Below are 17,422 nucleotides of genomic sequence, written 5' to 3' on the forward strand. Positions count from 1 at the left end.
TTCAAGTTGTTGTTTATTTAATGGGGATTCCTATGATATTAAGCATTTTGATAGGTTTTGAAAATGATTTATAAAACATGCTAAAAGTAAATGATGTAAATCTTATAGAATAGAAACTCAAAATTTGGCCATTTAAATTGTTGTATCTCCAAAGGCAAACACCTATGAGCCTGATTCAAACGCCATTGATTTTGTTGTGTAATTTGCTTTCAGTGATACAAAACTTGAGATTTCTTTCTTTAAAAAATAAAATTCGCCGGACTCCCTACAAGAGGAAACCCATTGCAAGCTGTAAATTTGTAAGCCAGGCACTCCAAAACTCAGTGAATTCAACTAAAAAGATTTTAAAACTCCAACATAATCTTAGCCTTGTTTTAGTGATATATATTTTATTACGTGTTTTGATAGCTGGCCTCGACCTCGGCCTTGGCCTCGGAGGTGGTGGCCTCGGCCTTGGCCTCGCGGTTGTGGCCTCGGCCTCGGCCTCGGCCTTGGCCTCGGAGGTTGTGGCCTCGGCCTTGGCCTCGGGTTGTGGCCTCGACTTCAACACTGGAAATATTACTGCCTTACCTTACCGTTCAGAGTAACACAAAATTCGTCTGGGTCTACTTTGTTGATTTTTCATCATCAGCTCTAAATGCATTTCAGCATTGGCCTACGGATGCAATCAATTTGAAGCCCCATTAGCCCCTAGGCCTATTCATTATTTAATTAAAAGAAACAGTACAAGTGTACCTATAAGTATAGTTTTACGATTAAGTGGTCTCTTCACGTTTATTAACTTATAACGTTTGAAGTATTCGAATGTAATTGTGAAGCCCATAATTCTGAAGTGTTTATTGATGCTGGTAGGGTAACAAGGACGTTTGCATTGGGCACCAAGAAGCGCTTTCTGGGGCTGCATGAGACGGTGTGAGGGCTTCTGTTTGTCTCCCGTTGTACAAAAAACGGGGGTTTGGGCGCATGGACAAGCCCAAACGCAGTCTATAAATCGCCCACAAAATGACCCAAATTCGTCATTCCTACGACTCAACAGCTGCAGAATGATGCTGAAGATTGTCGTGCTTGCCGTGCTGGCCTACACGGCTTACTCCAAGCCAGGGGTACGTATAGACTCTTCATTCAGTGCATCTTTGCAAGATAATTTTCGAACATTGCCGATTATTGTGTCGATATTTATTTTACTAACATCCAGGTTACTTCATAATACCTCGTTTATTATGTCTTTTTTTGATACAGCTTTTTGCACAACTTTTTTAAATTACAGCTGAATGTTATCCTGTCAGACAAATGGTTTTCAAAAACCTGTACCAACCTGAATAATGTTAAGATTGCTCTCCCTGTACATCCAAATAGACCAATCAGCAGCTTAGTCCACGCATGTTTACGTTACATACCAAGTGTGGACATTCCCTTGGTTTCGTAGTTAAGAAAAACCATGCAGTCAAAAAAACCTCATTTTTCTCAAACTGTGAAAACTCAACCCATTTTTCCCCCTATGATCCCCTTTAGTGTTTCTCTTCATTTTGCCACCTGTAAACCTAACCCAAAAATGCCTCTATAAACCTGTTTTCCTAAAATGGGGAAACACTGTGTTGTCTCCTCTGCCACACCAAGGGCGGATCCAGAACACAATTTGGGGGGGGGGCCCAAAAAAATTTGCTCCCCCCAAAAAGTGGGTCAAAAAAATTACGGCGTGGTTTTTTTTGAGGAAAAGATGGTGGTGTACTCATTGCCTGCCTTTATTGCGATGTCACATACAAAACAAAAATTGGTTTCGTTTGGGGGGGGGAGACATGGCCCCCTTTGGCCCCCCCCCCGGATCCGCCCTTGTGCCACACACGTAAACACCGGCAATCGTGGACGTCCCATTGTTCCTAATCCTCTTTCCTTTGTTTGTTATCTAACTTTTTAGCAACAGCTCTCATTGGTTTTGTGTGGACGTATTGTTTGTGCCCCAACTCTTTTGTCCTACGTCCACGATTGCCGGTGTTTTCACACGCACACCCACACACCCTAATTATTGTCGTTAGCTTTATTCATGATATTTCAGTTAACCTTTATCTGTCATTCCTGTGCATACTCATCCACTTCGTTATAATTCATCCCTGTTTATCCTTTGCAACTAACACTGAGCTGTGCTTTGCGGGGCATTTTGCCACTAATCGACCCGCGCATTGCTGTTGTTTTTGTGCGGGGCGGCTCCCCTAATAAAAGCTCAGTGTCGCTTGGACTCACTTCCCTTCTATTGCAGGGAACACTTGGCCGGCCGTGAAATAATATTTACATCTAAACATTAGAAAACATTCATTATCTTTTAGGGGATCGTGACATAGATTTTACTCTAAAATATATTCTGCACTTGCTACTCCTGCTAAATGTAAACCTTACATCTGACCTCCCTTTCGGGTTAATGTTATTATGTAACGTGCACTTTCGGAACTATTTGGCATTTCCCAGTTTTTCTTTTTCTCATGACAATTTCGCGCGTTGTTGCTGTGATGTTATTTCATGAAGGCACTGTAGTAATTAAGATTTTCTGTACTATTTATGAACCACACTTCATGATGTGCTTCCTGACCCTTTTCTGCCTAGCATATTGCCATATTACGGAGCTTTTAAAGGGACATAGATGAAAAAAAAAATTGAAAACATCTTCGTTAGAAAGAAAAAAATCTGCGTTCGAACGAAAAAAAATCTGCGTTCGAACGAAAAAAATCTGCGTTCGAACGAAAAAAATCTGCGTTCGAACGAAAAAAATCTGCGTTCGAACGAAAAAAATCTGCGTTCGAACGAAAAAAAATCTGCGTTCGAACGAAAAAAATCTGCGTTCGAACGAAAAAAATCTGCGTTCGAACGAAAAAATCTGCGTTCGAACGAAAAAAATCTGCGTTCGAACGAAAAAAATCTGCGTTCGAACGAAAAAAAATCTGCGTTCGAACGAAAAAAATCTGCGTTCGAACGAAAAAAATCTGCGTTCGAACGAAAAAAAATCTGCGTTCGAACGAAAAAAATCTGCGTTCGAACGAAAAAAATCTGCGTTCGAACGAAAAAAATCTGCGTTCGAACGAAAAAGCTGTTTGCTGTTTGCTGTAAGCTGTTTGCCCTCCCTGTGCTGCCCCACCACTTATGTGGGTGATTTTTGTGGGTCAAAACATTCTTTGCCCTGAAAACTGTTGTACCAAACATGTAAAACGTATCAGTCATGATGTGACTCATATCATGCTCTTGTAAGTGCAACAGTTTCTCCACATTTAACTGGTTATCCATGGGCCACCAAAAAACATGTCGGGCTAGCCATGGCTATCAGAATAGCCCGACATGTTTGTCGATTGCTATGAGTATGAGTAGGAATCAGCTAATTAGTGAATCCCGTATCTGAAAGTTAGGAAGCAGAAAGTACATGTACATGTACAAGTGTTAGACTAGTAAAATAGGCTTATTGAAAGCCAGAAATGATCAAACAATATATACATGTCAGTCGCTTCTAAAGTTTGGAACTATTACAAGGATTAGGAATGAAAATTTATACTGTAAAGGATTTGTGGATAGACAAATTTCTGAAAATCACAATGACGACCAGTTATATTTTTTTACCTGAAAAATTTGAAAGATAATTATATAGCCTTTTTTAATTATTTTTAAAAACTTGCCTCACTTTATAAAAAGAAACCAAAAAGGCAAATTACTTTTAAAATGTCTCATAAGTGTGTTGCCTCAGCATAGCATAATGGGTGGGACTGATGGAGTGGGGGGGGGGGTTGTGTTGTAGCTAGTATTGTAACAGGATAGGGACTCTTAAAAAAAGAAGGACAATTAGCTAGATCTTCATTGCAATGGTTAAACTTCATGACCAACTAACAGCAAGCCCTAGTAAGACCGTTTGAAAGCTCATAGACTGCTTTAAGACCAGTTATTGAAATTCCTACATTAGGCACATATGTCATGCATGTAGGACCTGAAAAAACATGACCAAATCACCCACATAAGTGGTGGGGCAGCACAGGGAGGGCAAACAGCTTACAGCAAACAGCAAACAGCTTTTTCGTTCGAACGCAGATTTTTTTCGTTCGTTCGAACGCAGATTTTTTTTCGTTCGAACGCAGATTTTTTTCGTTCGAACGCAGATTTTTTTTCGTTCGAACGCAGATTTGTTTCGTTCGAACGCAGATTTTTTTCGTTCGAACGCAGATTTTTTTCGTTCGAACGCAGATTTTTTTTCGTTCGAACGCAGATTTTTTTCGTTCGAACGCAGATTTTTTTCTTTCGAACGCAGATTTTTTTCGTTCGAACGCAGATTTTTTTCGTTCGAACGCAGATTTTTTTCGTTCGAACGCAGATTTTTTTCGTTCGAACGCAGATTTTTTTTCGTTCGAACGCAGATTTTTTTCATTCTTACGATGATTTTTTCAATTTTTTTTTTCACCTATGTCCCTTTAAAAGCTCCGTACCATATACCTGTATCATAACAACAAACTATTAAATAGCAATACCGCTAAAACAGCCAAATGTCCAGGATTCTGGTCCCGCATTGTGCTGAACTATTTGTGACATTAAGGTATGTGTTTGAGATGGCACCACACTTGTGCCCTTACATTTGGAGTTTCTTGATATGGCAGAACAACCTTGAGATTGAAAACAAGGGTAAAAGGGGCACCTATTACCTTGTTTAAAATTTCCGATGTTTTCCTGCTGTATTGTCTTTGTCATTATATCTTTACAATCACAGAAAAGTGTGTTGCATTAATGTTTTACCTATTGCCTGTGTAATGTCTGGTTGTAGGCCATCAAGTTTTCTCTAGATTTTGTGCTTTAAACCAATACGGCTCATTCATATTATTGAGTAAAATATTTATCCTGCAGATTGACGGGATGGGCGAAAACCCCGTAAAAAAACTTTTTGAGGAAAAAAACACGGGGAAATTCCCAATCCGGCTCCACAAGTGGCAACCAAGTTTATAACTCCGTAGATCGGCGTGTTTTGAACTTATTTATTAATTGCTTCAATTGTTCTGACTCATGGCTTTATTAAGTTCTGGTTCTGATAATATCCTAGTGCTAAATTGTAATCTTTGCGCCACTAACTGCCAACCTTTCTCGTAACATTCCTTTATTTCCAATATTTTGGAACGTTCATCTCTAGTTAAGTTGAGCTTTAAGCTTTAAATATGTAGACGATCTGACACTTGCAGAGGTCCGTCATGCTAATAAATCTAGCCAGATTGGATTTGATCTTGAAGGCCTGGATGCGTGGACGAAGGACAGCCACCTCAGGCTCAATCCTACCAAATGCAAAGTTATGCAAGTTTGCTTCAAAAAAGACCCTCCAACACCACCTTGTCTTAAAATTGGTGGGATTGAGCTTGGGGTGGTGTCCGAGACTAGGCTTTTGGGCCTGATAGTCCAATCTAATCTTGGCTGGCAATCTCAGGTTATGATATGGTCTCAAAAAGTAGTCGTAGGTTATACGTGCTTGGCCGCCTGAAAGAGTTTGGTTTGCCTATCGACGACTTGGTCTCTGTGTATACTTGTTATGTCCGTCCAATTTGTGAGCATGCAGCCCCAGTTTGGCATGGTAACATCAGAAATAATCAGACATATCAACTTGAACGCATTCAAAAGCGTGCGTGTCGTATTATTCTTGGAGCTGACTATGAGTCATACTCAATCGCTTGTGATCGGTTAGGCCTTCAAACTCTGGAGGACAGAAAGACTCCATCTCTGTTCCCCATTTGCTAGTAAATGTACAAAATCAGTTAGATATGCAGAATGTTTTCCTCCTAACAATAGCACCCACAAAATGACTCTGAGACAATCCAACATTTACCAGATTCCACATCACAAAACAAATAGGTATGGCAATAGTGCAATTCCCTCTCTGACAAAACTCCTGAACCAGAATTCCTTAGCAGCAATAATAACAATAATAATGTTATGTCCCCTTTTGTGTGTTTTTAGATTTATATTTAAACTGTAGATACATGAAGTTCTGTAATTCTTATTCATTTTAAATTCAAATTTTTCTTGTTGAATTTTCTTGTTGAATTTTCTAGTGGTTTTTTATTTTCTTGTAATAACCATGCAATTCAGCGTCCGGCTGCAAATTGGTCTAATAAAATATGAATATGAATATGAATATTTAGCCTTCCAATAACCTGTTGACCTTCTTCAATTTAAAGGTCGCTTTCAAACAGTTGCCTTATTTTCCCTTATCTATCACGAACTTTTAGTAATCTTGCTAACGCTGGCGTTGCTTCCAGAATATCATTTTCTTTTTTTCAAAAAATTGAGACCTTATCTTTACTGTGGTACCTGTTGTTTACAACTCTTTTTGCAATATTCCTTGATTACCATGCTCTATAATCTTGACTTTATTTTTTGATTTTTATATTTATTTATTATTATTATTTTTTTTTTTTACTTTTTTTCGAACTATTTCTAAATTCACCAATATTTATTTCCGGTTATTTTGTTCTTTTCATTCTTTCTTGGCCTTTTAAGGGCAACATGTCATGTCGTATATTCGGGATTACTTTCCCATAATCTCTTACCATCATTAAAGTTACTTTGATGGTTATTTAATAACATTACCTGACTTTCATTGATACAATGACTTAATTTCCGTAATACTATTTTTTCTAACATTACCTGAACAGGATTAGTAAAATTGACTTGGTTATACTCTGACTTACTATCTGTAATCAATTTGTCAAGAACTTTCAATTTTTGCTTGAATCATTTATGTTGTACAGGATGAATTATGTTTGTTAGCTAAACTTGATCCAGCCACCTTTTACCCATGTAAAACTAACCGGGGTTTGATGTACTGGTTTGTTTTGTGGACCTTGATTAATTGCCTACTATAAGTCCGTGTGAAAGCACTGCGTAAGTTATTTCAAATTAAGCCTTAGTATAGGTGCACCCAGAGCACTTGCTCAGTGTTTCCGGTGGTTTTGGTAATTAATACAATAGTTGTTATGAATTGTGTTAGCTTACTCTACTAAAGGAGGCGTCTTTCTACTATTTGGCCTTTCAACTTTGAGTTTTTCGATAACAACTCGTGTCGCGGGTGTCAAGTGCTGAGTCTACGTTTCAGACACCGTATCTTCTGAATATTATATGTATTTGTATACTAACTGCAACCCTTGGCATACCTTTCCAACGGCTAAGTTTATTTTATCCGTGTTGTAGGTTGTCTTGGGTGAGAGAAGCCAGCCTTTCCCCCTTCTGCACCCTGTTTTGTTCAGTCTTTCGTGTGTCAATTAGCTGAAACGGATTATCCCGTTCTTGCTGAATGATTCTACGTGCGTTTTGGCTATCCAATCTTTCACCCGTGCTTACAATATCAAGATTAACCTTGCAATCAAGGGTCATTACCTGATAGAGTAGGGAATTGGTTAAGCCCCTCGATACCCACATACCCACTGTACAATGTTCTTGTGCAACTACAAGTCGGCCATGCATGAATATCTTGTGAAAATTTGAATATGTCAAGCAGAAAATGGCTGCTGTCTTGTTGCTGGCACATACTTAAGCTTCACATGTCTCCCTTTACATCTTGGTTGTACAGGCTTCAGTGCTTTTTCCGTTTACTTACAGGGCGTCCTGAAAAAAATGGTGCATGTAAACCCCTCCATTTTTGCTAATTTACAACCAGGGGCGGCGGAACCGGGGGGGGGGCTGGGCTGGGGGTACGTTTGCCCCCCCCCCCAGATTTTCCCAAGTGCCCCTTTTAAGGCCATAAATGTGCCCCCTCGATCATTAAAGTGTCCCCTCGAGATAAATAAAAAATGCCCTTAAAGTATCTTACTATTTCTTAGAAGTAACCTTTTCCAAATAATGTTAGAGAATTTTTTGATATAAACGAGGAATATGAAAACCAAGTCCTATAATCCATACAAGACGCCCTGAAAATTGGCACATAATGTATGTTTAGCATATAATCATTGGTTTTGAAGAGCGCCCCCTATGTTGAAAGATGGTACCAGCCCCCCCCCCCCCCCCCCCCCCCCCCCCATTTCAGCACGGGTTTGCAAGTGCCCCTTTTGGGTGCTCCCCCTCCCCCGTTTCAAACCCGTTCCGCCGCCGCTGTTTACAACAAACATTTTCTACAGATGTTTACACCATCGTCAAGATAATAGATTTAGCTTGAGAAGATCGTTTGTTTCATTGAGATAGCTTTTGAAAATCCAAAGATATGTTTGAATAACGGCAAAGCCAAGAAGCTACTTTCTGTGAAGCAGTTAAAATCAGTATAGTCCCAATCTAAAACCAAATCATTTTACTGTTAGTGAGTTTAACATTTTTAAGCAGAGTGTGCAATATTTATTTATATTTAATTGAACTCTTTCATTGAAGTTTTAAAAAGTGAACCTGTCTGTACTATTAAATCGTTTCAACATAAGAACAAAACCCTATATTGTCGTGTGAATGGAATGTTTGTCTTACACCCATAGGGATAATCTTATAAAAAGAGCCATGCTGGCATTGTCTGACCTTTGAAGCACTCGCTTCCTAAAAGTGGCAGAGAATGGTGTTTTGGGCTTTGCGGTTATTCAAACATTTCTCTGGATTTTCAAAAGCAATCTTAATTAAGCAAACGGTTTTCTCAAGCTAAATCTGTAACCTTGAAGATCGTGTGCTTACACGATCGTGTGCTTACACGATTTGCAGTAAATTCCGGTTGTAAATTGGCGAAAATGGCGGGGTTTACATGCGCCATCATTTTCAGGACACCCTGTATGATTTGCATTTTCATGATTATGTAACCACGTACTAAATGGGATTCAGCTTTCTGCTTTGTTCCCTGTGATTCTTTTTTAAGTGCCATGTACAGCTCACAACTCCCGTGCGGATGTGATGCACTATAAATAGAATGACCAGTCATCCATACATTTCATTAAGAGTTATTTAATTTATTTACAAATGTGTAAAAGACACCACCCAATTATAAATGATTTCAAAGAAGTATAAAAAGGTGTGGTTTTGGGTGTATTAAATAAACATGAACAACACTCATATTTCTTATTTTTTTTCGCTGTATAGGTTCGTAACAAAGATCTTGAATTTGCAACGGAGGAGCTTTTTCGCTACTTCGGTGTTGAAAGCCACGAAAAAGGTATTGTGGCACAATTGATGTGGGCAACCGCGCTAAAACATCGTTTTATTTTGGTGACGTCTTTCCTAACCGAATATGAAAAAATCATGATTGTCTCTCGAAACATAGAAAATATAATTATTGCCACAAAAATATTTGCTTATACGAAGTATAATACATGTATTGGGTTTATTTGAAAAACTATTGAAGGTTGTCGCAAACCTTTGCGTCGTTTGCAAAACTATTTCGTTTCAGCATCACCATTTAGGGCCCCAACCCCCTTGCCCCGCTCAATGTTGTCTCTCATTGCGCGGCGTGTGCTCCAATAGCTGGAGAGAACAACATTGACCGGGGGAGCGGGGGAAAGGCCAAGGAAGTGTCCCAACCACTTTGGCGGGATTGTAGCTATTAAACTCAGTATTCCACAACGCATGACCACAATGCATTCCTTTGTGCACGCTCATTACATGTTGCAATAAGTTTGAAAGGGGTATTGTTGAGAGAAGTCACCTAAGAAGGTCATAGCACTGAAGAAGATAACAATTAAATTTCCTTTCTTTGTAGCCCCGGAATATGAGATTGTGTACCCACTCGTAGTCGAAGCTGAAGGCAAGAGGAGTGTTGGCAAGGGAGCCACTGCCGCCTCATTCTTAGAACTGGAAGTCGAAGCCTTTGGAGAGACGCTTAACCTCATCGTAGACCACGACGACAGTAATTATGCCCCTGGACTCAAGGTTGAGATCTACACAGATGAAGGCATCCAGAAAGTGCCACTTCGGACTGACTGCGTCTACACAGGGAAGGTAGCCGGTGAAAAGGACTCTCTTGCATCCGTAACCGTTTGTGACGGCTTGGTAAGTCATAGGCCTAGTGCTTCGGTGAATCCCATAGCTGCCACCAAAATGTTTGAAGAAGGGTATATAGTATCATTGATTGGAATAAGTTATGATATTTCCCAAATAAATAATGAAAGGAATTATTTCAAAAGTAAACCTTGTCTGGAGCCGACACCAAAGGTCTGTTTGCATGCCTTTTATTCGGTTGTTTTATTTTCTGAATGGTGTCTTTTTTGCAAGATGGCGGTCATATTTCGCAACCATGGCCGTGGTGAGCTTTACATCGAGCCACTAGATGACGAACATGCCGTCAAGCGAGATGTTGGTCGGGGTCACCCGCACGTTGCCTATAGGAACAGACCAGTGGAAAGAGGGGCATTCTGCGAGACAGAACGTAATATAATTTATTTGATTTTGTTTTTATTGATCACACTTTTAAAACAAATTCCGCATGTAAGTCAAAACAATAAAGAACTCACATTTCTGACGCAGATCATTCATTCTGAAACTGAAAACTGGAATGCTCAACTAAAGTTGTAATGACTCGAGTCAATGACTCGACTCGAGTCCGACTCGAGTCACATTTTTTTGGCGACTCGACTCGACTCGAGTCCCGACGGGTAAATGACTCGACTCGACTCGAGTCACTGGAGCAAATGACTCGACTCGACTCGAGTCCCTCATCACAATGACTTAACTCGACTCGAGGAAGGCTAATACGACTCGAGTCCCAAAATAAAAGCAAACCTTATTTGCGAAAAATATTTGCAATGACTTACGCCGCGCCGTTCGCGTTGCCAGTTTTTGTTCACGTCACATTATGTTCGCGAATAATGTACGCTCATATACAGCGGCCGTCTGTTTTCCTTCCTCCATAGTGATACAACAAACATACACCGTGTCGCGGACTCCCACCTTGTGGTTCTATACCTGTGGCATGTAATGCTAAACCCGGAACCAGACTTAAAACGCATTTCTCAATCCGTGGTTTCATCATTGGTTTCGGGCGATTTCTTATTAAGCTCTTGGTGGAACGCTGGCTAAATTTATTTCCCGATTTTACAAAACAAAATGGATACGGACGGGCCAACCTTTTAATAATCAGAAACAGTTTTGTATAATGCAATTAGGTATTGACGTTGTCGGGGATCAGCGAACAACAAAATCTAGACCCGAAGCCAAACCAGTTATAAGACCGAGGTTTCACATCTTCTTATCTGTGACATGAGCTAGCAACTGTTGGTTGGGTACCATATAGCATACTTTATGTCTTTGGATTTTCGTAATAGACTGGTGCCTGTATTCTTTCTCACTTGTGTTTGTTGCTTTTTAGTGTAATTTATAATATAGTGTTAAAATATTTGTGACTCGAATTGACTCGACTCGTTGATCTAATGACTCTACTCGACTTAGTCACTTCTTTAAAATGACTCGACTCGAGTCACAAAAATCAGTGACTCGTTACAACTCTGCTCGTCAGTTATGACAGCTTGTCAAACTCCAAGCTTGATGCCCGACTGGTTTGTTTTTTAATTGTTCTCCTAAGCGCCACCAACTTTGCCGTTAACATTTGCCGACGAGCCGCCAGAAGCCTTGCCGATTGACACGAAGGCAACGAAATATCTGGAGCTGGCATTCATTTCCGATCCAGATTTAAATTCTCGTAAAGGGGGCACCAGCGCAACCACCACGTGCGTTAACACCCTCTTCAACGCGGTGAGTTTTCGTATGACAGTATATCAATGACAGAAACCTTGCTCAAAGCGAACATCAGACTGTTTGTTACAACTGAGAAGAATGTAGTAACCAACGAATAGCGTATCACCGACCGATAATGTCTCACACAAATTGACCGATGCTATAGCACTATAACCGATAATTTAAAAAACATTGACCGATAGTGTAGTAAATGTTGCCACACCATGGGTCAATTTATGTTACATTATCGGTTGGTGATACGTTATCCGTTGGTTACTACATTATCCGTTGTAACACCGTTATCAAACACCCTGCGAAATGATTCGGAAGAAAACTAAACCTGACGGATGTTTTGAAATAATAGGGTGCCCGCGGGCAACTTTAAACGTGCGTTAGCAACGGATTCCAGTTAGACATGTTTTGTTCCTGCATTCATATAAAGCAAAAACTTCAGCAGGATGCACCCTACCTAAACTTTGAAGCTATTGCTTCAAACGAAAACAAGTGCACAAAAGCAGTAAACCCTATACGTGCCTTTAAAACACTTTCCATTAATCAATGTGTACCTAGTGTGTCACTAAAGCATCAAATAATGTTGAAAAGCGGGAACTGTTGTGAAGAAAAAAAGGTAGGCCTAAAGTAAAAAGGTCAATTGGAAATAAGGGAAAATTGGCCTACATGTGCTTGAGCTTATGCCAGTCTTTCATACCACATTGCGATACAGATAGTGGCCTTTGTTGAGTTATTTTCCTGCGCCCATTGGCGGCGTTTAATTGGCGTCATTATCTAATCAAAATGAATTTGAAGGCCAGATGCAGTCAGTTGACCAAAAAGGTGTTGCTCGACCACTCCCCCATTATCTTTTTGCTATTACTATTTTGTCGTCACCATTTTCGCTTTATTTTGGTACTTTTGAGAAGGCTCTTCACGTTGTGCGCCTACCATTGTTGGTGATGTGCGCCTACTATTGTTGGTGATGAAAGACGCATATTTACAAGTATTCTTTAAGCGAATTTTCCTCTTTGCTTTCTCATTCTTATATATAATTAAGGTGAAAAATGTTTTGCAATTGAGTTCTCTGAGAGGAACTGGGCTGGTTCCCAGGCTGACGTACGTCAAGGTCTTTGGAGCATCTGAGGTAGGTTTATGACGTATAAGCCTATACAAGTCATGTAGTTATCACATGGAAGCGAGTCATGGAACAAATTAAAGTTGAAGTTCATACTGAAGAAGTTTATCTCTAATGAAGAATGGATTTGCTGAAGCCCATATGAAGTATTATTTTAATATTGCATCAAGTCTAACGTGTCCAGGCTACATTTATCGTTGGACTGAAACTGTGTTTCTTTGTATTGATATATTTTTGAACTTAACGAAAACAATAACGCAAGTTTTGCAAGGAAAAGTATAGTGTCTGCAACAAGTTTTTTATTTGGACTGTGGCTCACGTTTTTAACATATTCGTTTCTTGCCAATAATTTAAATATGCCCTAAAGAAAATGATAAAGACAAATGAAAGACAAGAGGTCAAGGCGTTTGTTGAGTTACAAACGCAGCGTGGTCGGGCCGACAACTATTTCATTAGACACAGCCCAGTTAAGGTATGAATAATTTTATGTCAAAACAAAGACCACGAAAATTTAACCTTTCCAGTGCAACCAATGATTTTGTTTAAAACAAAAATGTTTTAAAACAATTTTGTTTAAATATTTTTTTAATATGACGTCACATGTCACGTGATGACGTCATCGTGACGTCACTTAAATTTTCATCTATAACACATCCCGGTTTAGGTGCATACCAAGTTTCAACACAATCAGACCTGTAGTTCTGTAGATATTGGCCTTCAAAATATGCAATTTTTAATATGACGTCACATGTCACGTGATGAAGTCATCGTGACGTCACTTAAATTTTCATCTGTAACACATCCCAGTCTAAGTACATATCAACTTTCATTCCAATCGGACCTGCAGTTCTGAAGATATAGCCCAATCTGTGAGATCTAGCCGAATTCTGCTAGAAAATAGTCACAACAGAAAAATCGTATATAATGTGACGTCACGTGACTCATGATGACGTCACGATGATGTCAATGTTCGGTACACAACTTCAGCTGCTGGTCTAAAGTGTATGCCAAGTATAAAGTCAATCGAATTGATTTCAGTGCCCAAAGTGCCGGTAACAAAAAACGTGTACAAATGATATGGGCAAACATAGGGCTTTTCCGCTTATTGAGTGGTCAGGCACAACCCGACCACTGTCTAGAATTGTTCTCACAAATCTTCTTTGTTGGGTGTCAAATTACAAGCGATTTTACATGAAAAAGGGTCCAATTACTTTCACCCATAACTCTTGAACAAAATAACCAGTGATGTTTATATTCTGTAATCAGATAGACCATGAATTGATAAACATTTCTTTTTGTGTACGTTTGTGAACTCACTTAACCCTTTCTTCCGGGTCAACCGGAAGGTTAAAGTTATGTGAATTCCAAATGAAGACTTGAACCTGAAATCAAAACTAGAGTTTTGCGTTTGTTGTTACAAACGCAGAGTGGTCGGGTAGACAACTATTTTATGAAACACTGTCCAGTTAACGGGAACATGTAATAGGATTTATATGACTTAAATACATTTAAAACAGCTTTCTTGCCATGTGCAATGTAACTATGAAGTTTCCACCTCCTTTGTAGCAGTAAAAGAAAGAAATTTCAACATTTAAGCTTTTATGCTAATGAAAATGTCCATATTCATGAGCCAAAGCGTGATGTCATTCAAGGCAGAACCGAAGTGTCTTTATAGCTTTGTGTATCCAAATATATGTCAAAGTTTTCTTTATTTTCTTGGAGTAAATTCTACTTGTTATTGTTTATCATGTAAAACAGCTTATTTGGACAATCGTAGTGGCAAATATTTCTTCCAAAAAAGTTTTGTGGGTAATTTTGAAGGACTAATGTTTGTACTGTTCATAACGCACCTTTGGCAAGGAGTACCTTGTGTGACAAACAAAATAGCGCCCTCTTATATATTGATGAAAGGATTTACTAATCATTGAAAAACTACCACTTTCTTGTCACTTCCAATGAAAACAAGTATTAAGATCTTGTATGTATTGTTGCAACACATAGTAATGTGCATGAAAACAAGATGAGCTGAATTTCCACTGCATGTTTCCTTTAAGTTATGAATATTTTTATGTAAGAAAAAGGATTTCGAAATAAGATCATTTCCAGTAAAATCAATTATTTTTATCTGCAAGTAAAAACATACATCTTTAACGGTGTGATCAATTTCAGTAAGCATTCTATGTACACATGCAAGTTCTTTCTTGGTTGATGACGTCATTAATCAAAAACGGAAAGAGATGTTCATTGTAAAGTAAAATGACGTATGTATTCATAACAACCACCTTCCGGTTTGATGACGACACAGTATTTGGAAGCAAAGGTGAACATTGTAATGGATACCTTTTTTTGGGCTTAGATCGACATGAATCAATTGATAGAATTACATTTAAAATATGATCGTTTTCAAATTCTCATAGAAGTAACTTCCGGTCTGATGACGTCATGAATTTGAAACCTTGCCAAGTTATATGTGGTTAATCAAAGAATATCAAGGGGCGATGTGGTAAAATTTGAACGGATAGTTTTCAAATTAAAGAAAGCTCACACTATCTTCTGTGCCGCTAGGGGGGCGCCCTTTCGAAAGATGACGTCATCACACTGTTTTATTTGTCTGACATTCCTCACTAAACACTTTCCTAATTTAATGTGTGTAGTAAAATGCTTCCGCTTTTGAGTTATGTTCGGTTTTTATTCCACTTTGAATAATGACGTCATAAAGCTAGAAATAACTTGTATGCGTACATGTAATGTTTACTCAAATTTATCGCACCGTTAAAGATGCATTCTCAACAAAGAATTGATTGTACTGGAAAGGATTTAATTGTGAATCTTTGTTCTTATATAAACATATTCATAACTCAACTCGGCAGTGTTTAATGAACAAATTGCCTGCCCGACCACTCTGCGTTTGTAACAACAATGCGAACCTCTAATTTTATTTTTTGTATGACTTTATGCTTTTTTGCCAATAGTCATGTAGATTATATTTTTTGTTTCAAAGTTCATAAAAAGTTATATTGAGCTAGTATAGCCATCAGATATATAATGTATAGAAATAAGTTGATGGTATCATGTTGACATCACTTCGGATTTGGCATTTGTTGACGTCACATGCCCTACTATGACATCATCTTGATTACGCTTAATTGGTACTGGAAATGTTGAAGTTCTTTTTTTCTGACATTCCGTACGGCACTTCTCCGCGGGTTTTCTCCTAAACGGTTGATGGTATGAACTTAAAACTTTAAACATATATCGACCCTCATCCCGAGTGGTGCAAATTACTCTGACGTCACGATGACGTCATACGGTGTTAAATTACAAGCGATTTTCGTTGAAAATATGACCGTCTTCTTCTGCCTATTACTCTTGAACAAAATGATCAATTATGTTCCAACCTTGTAATTAGATAAACCATTAATTGATTAACATTTTTTTGTCGTGTACGTGAAAACCTGGTATGAACTTCAATGCCCGTCCGAAGGTGTTAAAAACAAATTTGACGTTATCATGACGTCATCATGTATCAAAGTACAAGCAATTTAACGGCCAAATTTGTGAAAATAGTTTCAGCTATATCTTTAGAACTAAATAGAGTATCGTGTTCGTTTTTGCGTTAGGTTGTAAATGATGCATCAGGCAACAATTCTTATTCCCTAGTACAAAACCGCTTGACCTTCACTTCCGGTGTTACCGGAAGGGCAAGAAAAATTAAATATAACTCTAAAATGGAAGCATTTTACTACAGACAAATACATTATGGAAGTGTTAAGTGAGGAATGCCAAACACAAAAACATAATTTTGACGTCATCCCTAAAAGGGCGCCCTCTAGCGGCACATCAAAAAGAGTTTAATCTTTTCACATTTAAAAACCCTCGATCAAAATTTTATCACATGGCCCCTTCATATTCCGTAAGCAACCACGAATGAATTTGCAAGGTTTCAAAATCATGACGTCATCAAACCGGAAGTTACCGTAGGGAGAATTTAACAATGATCATTTTGTTGATTTCCACTTCATTTGATCCCTGTCTCATGACTTTGTTCCTAGTCCAGTTTATGACATCTGCTACACTTAAAGTTGACCTTTTGCTTCCAAATACTATGACGTCATCTAACCGGAAGTTTGGTGTTATTATTACACACACTTAGAAAGTCCATACTTCCATGAGTTATCTTTACTTTTTGTTAAACGGGTATTCTCCTTGAACTAAATCAGTATTCCCTTCCCTTTTTTGACTGACGTCATCAAACCAGAAATAACTTGTACGTGTACCTAAAATGTATACGGAAGTTCAAATTTCATGATCCTTTGTTCTTACCCAAAAAATATTCACAACCCAACTGGGTATTGTTTCACAAAACAGTTGTCTACCGACCACTTTGCGTTTGTAACAACAAACGCGAACCTCTAGTCTTTCTTTCTTTTCCGTACAGCACGTTTCCGCGGGTTTTCTCCTACACGGTGTTTGATATGAACTTGTAACTTTCATTTAATATCAACCCTCATCCTAAGTGCTGCATGTTACTCTGACGTCATTATGACGTCATCGGGTGTCAAATTACAAGCGATTTTCGTTAAAAAAATGACGATCTTCTGTCACCTATAACTCTTGAACAAAATGATCAATCATCTTCCAACCTTGTAATCAGAAAGACCA

General features: G+C 38.7%; 1 protein-coding gene across 1 annotated transcript in view; it reads left to right on the plus strand.

Moving 5' to 3' along the window:
* Positions 1-1,004: 1,004 nt before the first annotated feature.
* The window catches only part of LOC119721010 (A disintegrin and metalloproteinase with thrombospondin motifs 4-like), a 29,205-nt gene continuing 12,787 nt past the window's right edge, over positions 1,005-17,422 (plus strand). The window contains exons 1-6 of the mRNA XM_038190876.1: positions 1,005-1,103; positions 9,046-9,118; positions 9,662-9,951; positions 10,174-10,327; positions 11,480-11,649; positions 12,683-12,769. Coding sequence (XP_038046804.1) covers positions 1,044-1,103; positions 9,046-9,118; positions 9,662-9,951; positions 10,174-10,327; positions 11,480-11,649; positions 12,683-12,769 — 834 coding nt within the window. The 5' untranslated portion in view covers positions 1,005-1,043. The remainder of the gene's footprint in view (positions 1,104-9,045; positions 9,119-9,661; positions 9,952-10,173; positions 10,328-11,479; positions 11,650-12,682; positions 12,770-17,422) is intronic.

This window comes from Patiria miniata, unplaced genomic scaffold (assembly GCF_015706575.1).
Source record: "Patiria miniata isolate m_02_andy unplaced genomic scaffold, ASM1570657v1 HiC_scaffold_13, whole genome shotgun sequence".
NCBI classification, from domain to species: domain Eukaryota; kingdom Metazoa; phylum Echinodermata; class Asteroidea; order Valvatida; family Asterinidae; genus Patiria; species Patiria miniata.